The sequence below is a fragment of the Pelophylax lessonae genome (genome assembly GCF_965119305.1).
Source record: "Pelophylax lessonae genome assembly, chromosome: 8".
In the NCBI taxonomy this organism is placed as follows: Eukaryota; Metazoa; Chordata; class Amphibia; order Anura; family Ranidae; genus Pelophylax; species Pelophylax lessonae.
This window is the reverse complement of record NC_138775.1, coordinates 166,178,426-166,190,752: the sequence shown is the minus strand read 5'-3', so window position 1 is coordinate 166,190,752 and position 12,327 is coordinate 166,178,426. Positions and strand designations below refer to the sequence as shown.

At 37.1% G+C, this 12,327-nt stretch overlaps 1 protein-coding gene across 1 annotated transcript in view; it reads left to right on the top strand.

Annotated features, from left to right (window-relative positions):
- PTPRC (protein tyrosine phosphatase receptor type C) overlaps positions 1 to 9,082 on the top strand; it is a 230,074-nt gene extending 220,992 nt beyond the window's left edge. Inside the window, exons 24-28 of the mRNA XM_082266341.1 lie at positions 1,080 to 1,214; positions 1,412 to 1,540; positions 3,655 to 3,830; positions 6,463 to 6,598; positions 8,511 to 9,082. Coding sequence (XP_082122467.1) covers positions 1,080 to 1,214; positions 1,412 to 1,540; positions 3,655 to 3,830; positions 6,463 to 6,598; positions 8,511 to 8,768 — 834 coding nt within the window. The 3' untranslated portion in view covers positions 8,769 to 9,082. The remainder of the gene's footprint in view (positions 1 to 1,079; positions 1,215 to 1,411; positions 1,541 to 3,654; positions 3,831 to 6,462; positions 6,599 to 8,510) is intronic.
- Positions 9,083 to 12,327: the final 3,245 nt, after the last annotated feature.

Sequence of the window (12,327 nt, the reverse complement as noted above, 5' to 3'; positions counted from 1 at the left end):
CCCATCAATGTCCCCTTTACAAAAAAACACAGCTGACTTTCTAGCACCAGAGAGGTGGCAGCAGCCCAAAAGTCTTTTGGATCTCTCACAGCAGTCTGGACTCACAAATGTCTTTGGAAAGTTGGTTGCCTCCTTTCAATATCTATCCAACACATTTCCCCAGTAATATCAGACTAGATCTTTAGATGACAGCCCCTCAGTCAGCTCTCTGTAACCTCAGCATCCAGGCCCCTCAGCTAGCCTAACTGACGCCTCACATACAGCAAGCACATGGCAGGGATGCGTGGAGGGCAGGAAGCCCTCCAAGCTGGGCTTCCTATCTGCAGGATAAGACCTAGAAACTCTGTGTCTCTGAGTATTTACACAGACTCCCAGCAGCCTTCACGGCCACCGTCCCTGGGACTGGCCAGGGCTGTAAAAATATTCATGCTGGTATTTGTATTGCTTTACATTTATGCTCTAGAGAGTTCTACAGTTCTCCAGAAAGTAGAGGAAACAATCAAACCAGCAGCAGCTGAAACACTGAGCAGCCCTAACTAACCACATGCAGCTGAACTGATTACAGTGAGCACAACTAAATTTACCTAACACAGCAATTGCAACCACACAGATTATAGTGAGACAAGCTAAATTAAGCTAGCAAACTAAAATAGAGCTTTAGCATAGTGAGCCAGAACTAAATCTACCTAATCCTAGCGCCTAGCTAGGAGGGTGCTACATTTGTAATATAATTAATTAATAATTCAGCCTCCCGGAGAGCTTTGCTGTCCATCCTACTTAACATCTAACTTTAAAAACTTCCCACTCCTGCACTGAGCCCTCAATGCATGCCCACACCCTTCTAAATCAATAGACTAATGGGTGGTGAATGGGCTTCACATTAACATATATAGAGACATGTGCAGAACTAGAAAGTTTTTGAAGCTAGGGTGTGTAGTTCCAGGCAAGTTCTACAATGAGGATCTCTGGGATGCTGCATTCAGGTAAAGATATAATATTGCTAAAGTGCTCAGAACAGAGAGAGAATAGCACATTAAAATGGACTTGGCTTTTTTGTAATTTATTTTGCTTTTCTGCAGGGATACTGGGGAACACGGGAGATAATTGCTGCCCAAGCACCTTTAAAAAATACACTGTCCGAGTTTTGGCAAATGGTCTTCCAAAAGAAGACCAAGGCAATTGTTATGCTGTCTGCACCAAACCAGGAAAACGATGTGAGTACTACATAATTTTTATTTTATGCCACTTTCAATGCCACTTGTTCATTCTAGTTTTTAGACTGTCTCTATTGTCCCTTTTTTTGAAGAAGTATATTTTTAAGTGTTCATTTACTAAGCAGAGTAACCCTGTTATTTTCCTAAAAAATATAAATAATGTATGTCTTTAATGTTTTATATGTGTGTCCCACCAGGAAAAAATCTGTGCTCCTTACTGGAAAGAGAAGAGCAAGTCTTATGATAATATTCTTCAGGTAGAGCTAACCAGTGAACAATCACATGGCAGCTATACTGAACGTTGTTTTGAGATCAGGCATGCTAAGGTAAGAAATTTCTAGCTGTTGAAGCGGTAGTAAATCACCAGAAAAATAAAAAAAATTGTGTCCCCCTGCAGGTTTACATCATAATGTACTAGTATGCACCGCAAGCTAGGACATTATGACAGACTTACGTGGACATGGCTCCAGCGCAGCACTGTCATGGTTCCCCGGAACTTCCATCTTCACCTGGTCTTCCTTTTAGGTGTGCAGACTCAGAAGGCTCAGAGCTCTGAAGGGACGGCACAGGTATGCCTTCCCTTCAGAGTGCATGCTGTGTGAATATCTCCTAAACAATGCATGTTTAGGAGATATTCACTGTACCCACAGTTAAGCCTTATTATAGGCTTACTTGTAAGTACAAGTTAAAAAGTAGACTTAACTTCCACTTTAATTACTTTTTCAATACTTTTAGATTTCTAACTTGAAACAGGTACTAAAGCTCAGCAGTTACTGACTCCAGAACTAAGTACTATAGATTAGTTACAGTCTTTCAGTTCCCTGGTATCCTGAATGTTATGTTAATTTCTAACTGGCCTCCAAGCGGTAAACACTTTAAAAGTTATACATACATCATTGTTTGGAGTTTGAGCCTTTATTCTTAAATAATTTGAAGCTAAATACTAGTGTCATGAAGGGTATTTGATTGTGCCAGGGGATCAAAAAGGAATTTGTTTCCTTAGTGGAACAAATTGAACCATGTTTCCTAAGTATTATTTGCCTCTGAATAAAGTACAGTTTTAGGATTCCAAGGATGCAGGTTTTTCATTCATTTATTTGTCATTTGCATGATTTCAATAGACGTGTCTTCTTCCTAACATGTCTGTATTTGATGCATGGGGCTTCTATCATATGTGAATGAGTAAAGTGTGCAGATAAAGTCAAATATTTAATAAAAACTGTGGCTGTTTATATGCTCTTTATTTAAAAATAAAAAAAAAAATGTTAATATAAAATCAATGTCCCACAATGTCAAAAAAGAATGTCCCAGGAAGTAAATGTCCATCCTCTCCCACCAATCCTTCTGCCGTGCATGGCAGCAAAGTGCAATGCTGTCATTCACAGAGGGCAGATGTCGGTGCCCTAGCAATCAATGACTTATACCTGGCTCCATTCACCATTAGTGGAGGGATTCCCTGGCTTGCAAATGAATGTAAAAAAACGGGTCAAGGATGCTGGCTGATGTCATTGAACAAATATGGCTACACCAGCAAGCACCCTCGGACTCAGAGTTTACATTTAGCTGAATAAGGGATCCATTATTAGTTGCTAGGATATCGGTGGCTGCCAGCATCCTAGCAATCACAGCTCTGAGTGGGAAACTGTCTTTTATTAATAGTGGTACTATTACAACCACTAATAAATGACTTCCCACACAGCTTTAGGTTCACTGCATCACCCCGAATTTGAACTTCCTCCTTACTTTTCATGCTTATTGCCCTCTGAATGAAAAACCTCTACTTTACTTAAGCTGGGCGCCAATGACATTGCTAGCTATTGACCAGCCCCGGGGAAGCTTACCTTGCCACCTCACTTCACTAGCATGAGCCATTGAAATTGCACGTATGGATGCTGAATAGTAGGTAATCAACCATAAAAGTTTCACTCTCTTGGGCTAGTACTTGGCTTCATTGGGTTACATGTTATTTAATCAAAAGGCACAGTTACTTTAGGGAGAGGGTGAACCATTTCCAGACTGATTGTCAACCAGCAAGGGCCTTGGCAACCAGCCCAACTTTGCAGTGCACTACAAAGGACAATAGGTAATGTTTATTTGGTCACAGTGCTTTTTTCCCTTGTTTGCTAAACCTTTTTTATATAGAGTATCTCTTTTCTTTTTGGATAATCTATACCTGTACTCCTTTTTTAAGTTAATTAATACATTATTTCATGATATTAAGCAAAAACAGTGTACAGAAAGCTTCTGGGATTCTGAAAAGTCTCCATAGAGTGGACTAACGATATGCACTGTTATGTCATATGTCATTATGTATATATATCACATACTATATACAAACAACTATGTCTTTATTTCCATTTCTCTATTGTTAGGCTATAAAAGTTAAACTGTTCTTTACCATGAGTTCCATTAATTATACATTATAACTCTGTGTTTTCAGAGGAAAGATGTAAGAAAAGTTTCTCAGTTCCATTATGAACAGTGGGGAGAAGCTATACCTTTAGAGACCAAGGAACTCCTGGATATGATGGACAAGATAAAGAAAAATGTTCCAGTCAAGAGAATGGAGGAACAGACTAGGCATGACAAATCTGTGCCTCTCATTGTTCATTGCAGGTGGGATGATGATGATCACAATGATGATAATAGTGATAACGATCATAATAAAAATGATTGTTCCTATTATTACTTGAAAAAAAAAATAGAAAGAAAACTCCACATGCAAAAATAATGTATGCAATATATGCAAAACTATCATGAGGGTGATGTAGAAAATGTAATTGTGCTAGTGTGGGTAAGTGTAAGGTCCTAGTTTAGTTTTGATTCTAGCTAAATATGCACTTACATCCTTTAGAAAAAATGTTGATGAACAGAATCATAAAATAATAGCTGCCCTTAACATATGAACTGTCATTCACTGTTTCAAAGCAAAAATGGTAGACAGCATAATGCATCATTGGAGCTTTGCTTAAGATAAGTAAATGACAAATAACTTTTGCAGGGAGAAAATAAAATAGTGGTAAATATGTATGGGCAAATTCGATTTTTTTTTTATTATTATTTGTTCATAATTTCAAGGTACTGACTATCTTTGTACTAATGTCTTTGGTTGATGAATCTTGCAGAATGCTTACATTTTAGGGCTCATGAACATGTTACCCATTTTAAATGTATTATTGCTTTTTGCATTTATTGTTTGAAAACTAGCAAGGCCTGATGTAAAAAGGCTAATAGCAAGGTAAATACTGATGGCAAAGGGTTAAAAAATATAAAATTCTAAATATTTGTAATTTTTAGGAGACTCTTTTGATTAACACACCCCTACCATACTGCTATTGCGATGGTGACACCACCATATATTCATAATTGTAGCTTAATAAGTCACCTGTGTATTAATGGACTAGAATGCCTCATGCACACTGGCAAAAAAAAAAAAAAAAAAACACTGCTTTTAGAAGCATTTTTTTTTTTTGCCTCTGAATGCAGTTTTATATTAGCCATCGTGTCCAAACCTGCATTCAGAGAGAAAATGTTTTGCCATAATTTACCCATTAATGTATGTATATACATGCATAAATACACAGGTATGTGCATCATTTTAAACTAGTGGCTAGAACAAACAAATATTACTCAGACTTTTTCCGCCAGCTCCTGCCAGAAGGTTCCAGGGTAACTGGGATTACCAAATAGAAAATACAACACTTCAGCACTAAAGTGTAGGGGACTTATAGCAAATACAGATGGTTTTCCTGGAGCAGAAAACTTGCTGGCTTAGTAATTTGCTTGAAGCTTTGCTGCTCTGTTCAGACTGGAAGACTCCTACACTAAATGATCAAACAATGATAAAAATTGTGCCCCAGCCTTATACATTACCTTTTAGGTACTGTTAATTTAGAGGAAAAATACCTGCGCAAACGGAATATAGGTATATGTGCAATAAATTGTGCAATCAATTGTGCAAATTGCAAACAATGTGCAAATTGCAAAAAAGTGCAGTGCAGTGTAAAAAAAGACCAAATGTTAAATATAACAATAAAAAAATGAATGCATACTTTTAAAAAACATCAACAATTGTAAGCAGCACGAAGCCATGTAAAAACGGAATGATGATAACCTTATATAGTGATATATAATACCGCGCTCAGGCTGCAATCAGGCTGACAGTGGGTGTCTCTGAACTGGCATCTTAGCTGCCAGAGAGGAGTCAGGGAGCGGGGGATACCCATTAACCCACCGGAGAACGATGCCTGCATATTGGAGGACACACATTCCTGTGGCTAGATTACTTCCAGTGTATCCTATGTCAGCTATCTGAGCGAATCAAGGCGGTTACCGACCCTCTGTAATTAAGGGGTCTGGTACATCTGGTAAGAAGTGTGTGCACACTGGGTGGTCATTGCATGGTGGAGGAGTAAGGATACCCATAAATCAAGGATTTAAGAGGCTGTTTTTCACCCTGCTTTGTCCAATCATCTCTTGCACTTTTTTTGAATGGACTTTATTTATTCATCTAATATAATTGACTTTATTTATTGATTTACATATATTATATTTGTTTGAGCTCGGTATTATATATCACTATATAAGGTTTTCATCACTGTTAATTTAGAAAAACTCAAATATTATACTCACAAATGAACTGAAAACAGAAGTTCATAAAGTCACTAGGACACCAGCCTCTAAATGGATAACAACCAGGTTATGTAGGCAAACCTGGACAACACACCACAGCAGAAACAGGAGCTGATGCATTTCAAAGGGTATACCTAAGCCCCGATGACATCATTCCCATGAGTGAGGGGGGGGTCACTGTTTACGGCACGGCTCTGAAGGAAAGGCACGGGTATGCCCTTCCTTCAGAGTGCAAGCACTGATGACGTCACCAGCTGCATCTAAACTAAATATCTTCCAAATGGTGCATGTTTAAGAGATATTTACTGTATATATTGGTAGGCCTTATCATAAGCTTACCTATAGGTAAACATCAACCAAGGGAGTTTGCTCCCACTTTAACACCTTCCCTTTTAGCTCCAAGGGTCAGAAATCATGTTAGATTGCCATCATTCTACAATGCTTTAGGGCTTGTGGTAATAAAATATAAAAATAGATTCTAATAGTTTTTCTGCCAATATTACACTTACCAAAACGTTACTAAAAAATATAAAGTCTAAAGATTTTTGGATGTGCTTGGAGATATTTTGTTTTCTTTGTAGTAATTCTCTTTCTTTGCATGTAATGCATTCCACAGCGATGGATCTCAACTGACAGGCACTTTTAGTGCTCTGTGGTATCTTCTAGAAAGTGCCCGTGTTGAAGGAGTCATTGATGTCTTCCAGACTGTGAAAAATCTACGTAGACTGCGCTCTGGAATTGTGTCTTCCTTTGTAAGTATATGATCTATTATAGCTCAACACTTAAAACAGAACTGACGGCAGACTAAGGACATTGAAATATTTAAACATTCTTAACAAGCAGTAAATGAGCTTTAAATGCGCACCTCAGGGGGTGGGCTGGCCTTTCCAGACCTGTGAATGTATAGTTTTGCAGCACAACTAGTATATATACATTGGTGAATGTTTGAGCTCCTGACTAACATGGCTAGAGTGACAAAAGCAGAATTGACATCCCCATATGAGGCCTTTTGAATCTACTATATAAACTCATAATACCTAGAACTGATGGGTTGAGGTTACCGCCATTGTCCAGGCAGATCTTCACCTCACCTCTCTTCCCCTCTTCACCAGCACCTCTCCAAGGTGGTGGAGGACGCTTCTGTGTCTCAGTCACCTAATGCAGCCTTTTCCAACCAGGGTGCCCAGGCACCCTGGGGTGCCTTGACGCTTGTTCAGGGGTGCCTTTGCAATATGACTAAAAATTGCCCCAAAATTGTATACAAGATGGCGTGTTGATGAAGACTGCCTTTTTAGTTACACTAATTCACAGGTTTTCATTGTGCACCATTGCAACCTTCCAGCTGCCAGCGTCCTAATGACCAATGGTGTCATCAGTTGAAGGAGTATGTCAGTCGTCTGCATAGCATCCTTGTTTGACCCTCCTCTGCCCCTCTCCATCAGCGTTGGGGTCACATTAGCTGAGTGATGGAGAAAAACTGAGGTAGTACCAGTTTTCAAAAGTATATTTTGCTTGGAAAGAATAAATCACCTCTAACATCGGATGTCATACTTGGTCTTGTGGATGTTGCTGCATTATGTAAAACTAGAATAGCTTTAACATTTTCGAATGGGGTGCCTCAAGATTGTCCATAATTTTTAAAGGGTGCCTCAAGATTGTCCATAATTTTTAAAGGGTGCCTCAAGATTGTCCATAATTTTCAAAGGGTGCCTTGACTAAAAAAAAAAAAGGTTTAGAAAAGCTGACCTAATGTACCCTTATGGTTCAACCTGCATTTCAATGAGTTCTATAGTGGGGGCATCACCGGCAGGCATCGTATGTAAATATGCTCATCAATTTTGCTCACAGTATGTAAATATGCTCATCATTACTAAAGAAAATAGAACAAGTGATAAAAGACAGGGAAAATATGAAAGCCGCAAAAATAAAAACACATGAAAAAATGCAGACATTGCATATACAGTATAACATATAAATTAATAATTTCCATGAAATAATATCAATCATTTAGAGAAAAGGAGGATCAAAGCAGAATTGAATATAAGAAATCAAATTATTTCCAAAAAAATTGTGGAATAAAGGAGTATAGAAAAAGCAAAAGGGAACATGCAGTAGCTATGCCAGAATTTACTGAAATAGTTTACTGCATTCATAAAAATACTTTTATTTCTATAGAAATTGTTTTTTTTTCTAACTACAATGAAATTAAAGCGGACTACGTAATAATATAGAATACACGTTTCTGGATTTTAGTCCATCTAGGTAACTCACACTGTTATAAAAAGTTTTTTTTTTTTTTTTCATTCAATAAAGTTGAAATATCTGGGTTGATACCACAATTTAGGAATAACCTGTTCAGCATCCTAAATGAGAAAAATAAGAAAAATCTTTTACAATTCTGAGTTTATATTTAAAAGGACCAATTCTAGGAAAATAATGAATAATGATTTGTTTATCACACTGAGAACGCTACAATGGTTGCTTTTTATGAATTTTAGTGTTGCAGATGTAAAGTTATTGTTGGAAGTTATTGGCTGTTTTATTTGATCTTTTTTTAAACATGTTTTGGAATAAATACTATAATATATAAGCATTACTGGAGGCCTAATCATGTATTGCAGACTTATATTAAAGCACTGTGTTATCTATCTGATTCTTTTTTAGGAACAATATCAGTTCCTTTATGATGTGATGGCCAGCACTGTGCCTGCTCAAAATGGTCAGATTAAGTCATCCAAAAACCAAGATAAGATGGAAGTAGAGAATGAATTAGAGAGCAAGTTTCCAGAAGGCGAAGTAGCTCCATCTTCTGCAGTCGTTCCCGGACAGGAGACCTTATCTAAACCCAAAGACGATGACACAACTGCTAATGGACCCAACCCAGCAGAATTTACAGATGTGACCCTGAGAATAGATGAATAACAAGCAAAAAATTGGGTACAGAGGTGACAGTTAAGCTTCCCTGAACAACTAAGCAGCTATGCTATGTAATGAGCAATAAGCAAATTTGCTTTGAACAAACAAATCATACATAATCTTCAGTGGATACACATAGTTTGTAGCGTGTGTCACCAGACCACTGTAACCTGTGTAAAGACATGTTTTTAAAGGTGGATGCTTTGTCCTTGATGGACTGCTATAAGCAGATGACATATCTAATAAGCACAGGAGATTGTGTAAACCTTGGCATACAGTTTGGGGTATTCTTATGCAACTTTAGAGTTTTTATTCCTGTATTTTTTATAATCTATTTGTATGCATTGCACTGCCATTGGACTACAGATGGTCATCATACCACCAATAGTTGGCTGGATTACCAAGTACAGCATTGAATCATTGGCTTATATTGTTGTTTCAAGCGGACTAAGCTATATATACTCTCAAAGCTATGTTTGCTCTCAGCAGCAGGTTCTTAAACTCATCAGTTTATATTTGTGCTTTTGATTTATTGTGTGCGCCTTCTTTTATATAAAAAAAAATAAAAAATACATTTACCTAATAAATATAGTAGGAAGTTTCAAAAAACAAAATTGGTACTTTCTGCAGTAATCTCTTACAAAACATACTGTAAATCGCTATTAAATCCTTGTTGCATATCAACAACGTTATGCAACTTTGTCCAGCAAACTGAAGTCAACAAAACTCTGGAAGTTTAAAACATTTATATGATGTGTCTACTGAAAGATGTAATGCTCTGTGCACATTTTCCTCCAGTAACATCCTATTCCGTAAACTTTCAGCTATCGAAAGTTGGTGGATTATGCATAGTAATTAAATATCTTTTCCGTTAGTGGCTTAAACTGACTTTCAAGGAAGTCAAAATATTTATTGTGTAGAGAGTAGTGTACATTTTAGTGGAGAGTCATCTGAGCAGATATACCTACCAGGACCATACATTTGACAACCTATGAATAGAGGTGGGAATGTTTGATTCTCAAGCAGCGCAAGTTTTGCATTAGCTTGAATTTGCATCACCAATAAGGGGTATATGCACTATCATGTTGTAAAGCTCCGTGCAGACTATAAGTGCTATATACATTCTGTATAATAATAATAATAATTATGTGGTCTCTGCTGTGAGTAAAAAGCTGACCTCACTATTCCTGCAATTATGAGGAATAATATAAAATTCATCATCTTCCTTTACCTGATTATTAGTAGCACAGAAATAGGCTTTCACATGTGTTTAAGACCCCCCCCCCCCCCATGCTGGTTCCAGAGATTGTTGCATGCATTTTGTTACAGGCCTTGTTATAAATGTGCAGTTACATTTTTTATCTACTTTGATGTTACTACAGTTTTCGTAAAAAGTGTATTTTTATTCTGTGAATGGACTTGCTTTTTGATTAGTAATATGTAATACTTATAAAAAAAGGGAAATTAAATCTGTGATTTCCTACAAGCCAGTAAACTGTTATATAAACAAAACATAACACCTAGATGTCCCCGCATGTACACCTTCAGGACCCTGACTTGTGGGACAAATGAAAATGCAAATTCCAACTTCACTTGGTTAAATCGAGCATTGGTTCCACCTACTTTGTTTTGCAACACGCTTATTACTGTGATGATTATTGGCGGTGGGCCAGCTCAAAAAGCTGTTTGATAGTAGTCACCTTTAGGTACCTCTAGGGTTGATTTACTGAAGGCAAATAGGCTGTACGCTTTGTACAGGAATTTTCTCTTAGTTTAGTTAGTGCGGTTAAGTGCTGGTGACTTCCATCATCTAGTCATGTGCAAGCAAAAATACTTTGCACATGATTGGGTATTCATTGCAAAGTTACATTTCTCCACTTTTACTAAGCGAAGGGGTATTCCCATGCAAAGTGAACAGTCCATTTGCCATTAGTAAATCAACCCCTATGCCTGAAGCCCTGTAGAAACAAATAGGTGTTTTTTTTTTTTTTATTATTATTCTGTGCAAATGCTGATTATTGATTATTTAAGGTGGATTTGTAAAGTTTTAAGATTCTGGAGTTATTTTAATAAATTTAATTTTTTGTTCATGTATTTATTTTCTTGGTTATTTACTACATTCTGCGTGAAAAAAAAGCTGACATTCAGATTAGTGAGCTTTTTTAAATTACTCTGATGCATCATTTACATAGGTTTCTTATAATAATAATATGGATATACAAAGGAATGCAATTTAATAGTAATAATACAAGTTAACGTCAGGTTGAGAAGTGACATCTATGTAAACTATGCTTTCAGGTACATGTGTAGGGTGTGCAAGCATACCATCATCTTACAGTGTATAAAAACTCAGGAACAAAAATTTAATATATTGCAGTTTATCAGTCATTAGATGTGATGGACGCATTCATTTTCTCTTTTTCAGGTATTGTTTCCTATATTTCTAAATTTTGATCTATTAAGTACACACTTCCTGTCCTAGAGTGGTAATGCTCACTCACTCTACTCTATGTATTGAAAAGAAGCACTTTCACCCTAGGACAGGGATCCTAAAACTACGGCCCTCCAGCTGTTGCGGAACTACACATCCCATGAGGTATTGTAAAACTCTGACATTCACAGACATGACTAGGCGCAAAGGGAATTGAAGTTCCTGAACAGCTAGAGGGCCATAGTTTGAAGACCCTTGCCCTAGGACATGATGAATACATTACATCTACCCATCTCATTGTTATCATGCCAAGTGATAATAGTCAGCAGAGAGTGTGCAGGAAAGTATCAACTGAAAGTTTTCTACTAGGATCAACTTGTATTTTTTGGCTCAAATCAAACAGATAAAGAAAATTGCTTTCAATTGTGTATTTAAATAATCCCTTCTGTATTGAACTGTATTGTAATTGTACTGTTCCCCACTCTACATTCTAAAGCACTGCACAAACTGTTGCCACTATATAAATCCTGTATAATAATAATATTAATAATATTTAACAAACCAGAAGGGAGAAAACAACAGGATTTATATATATTTTTTAAAAAAAGTAACTAGACATGATAAGATTGTTAGTTGACAGAAAAATCCCCTCCCACCAAAGATAGCTATTCCTGGTGAGCTATAGCTATAACATTTTTTTCGTAAAAATTATTTATTGGACAATAAAATATCCAACTTAATGGCATCAATTTGTCATCCATCTCTACGCCTCTCTCTAACACAGGAAACCCCTTTCCTTATCTACATTCGTTTAGTGTGTTGTGTGGAGCAGGAGAATGGAGGATAGTGGCTTTGGCAGGAACTTTGAGCAATTCATCATCGGTTTCAGTGCAGACATGTTGAGAGACTGCTGTTGTACTTCTCTTAACTGCCGTCAATATCACATCTAAAACTACAAGGAAATATGCAAGTGGCATTCCGTGTCAGATAAACACTAGTCACTAGTGTGCCCAAGCATTTTCTAAATTGTCACAAAGGAGACTGACAGGTTGTGACTTTCTTTTTCTGCTATCTGACAACAGAGATGGCATTTTTTAGGGCCAAATTACACTTGAGTGCAGCCAAAACCAAATA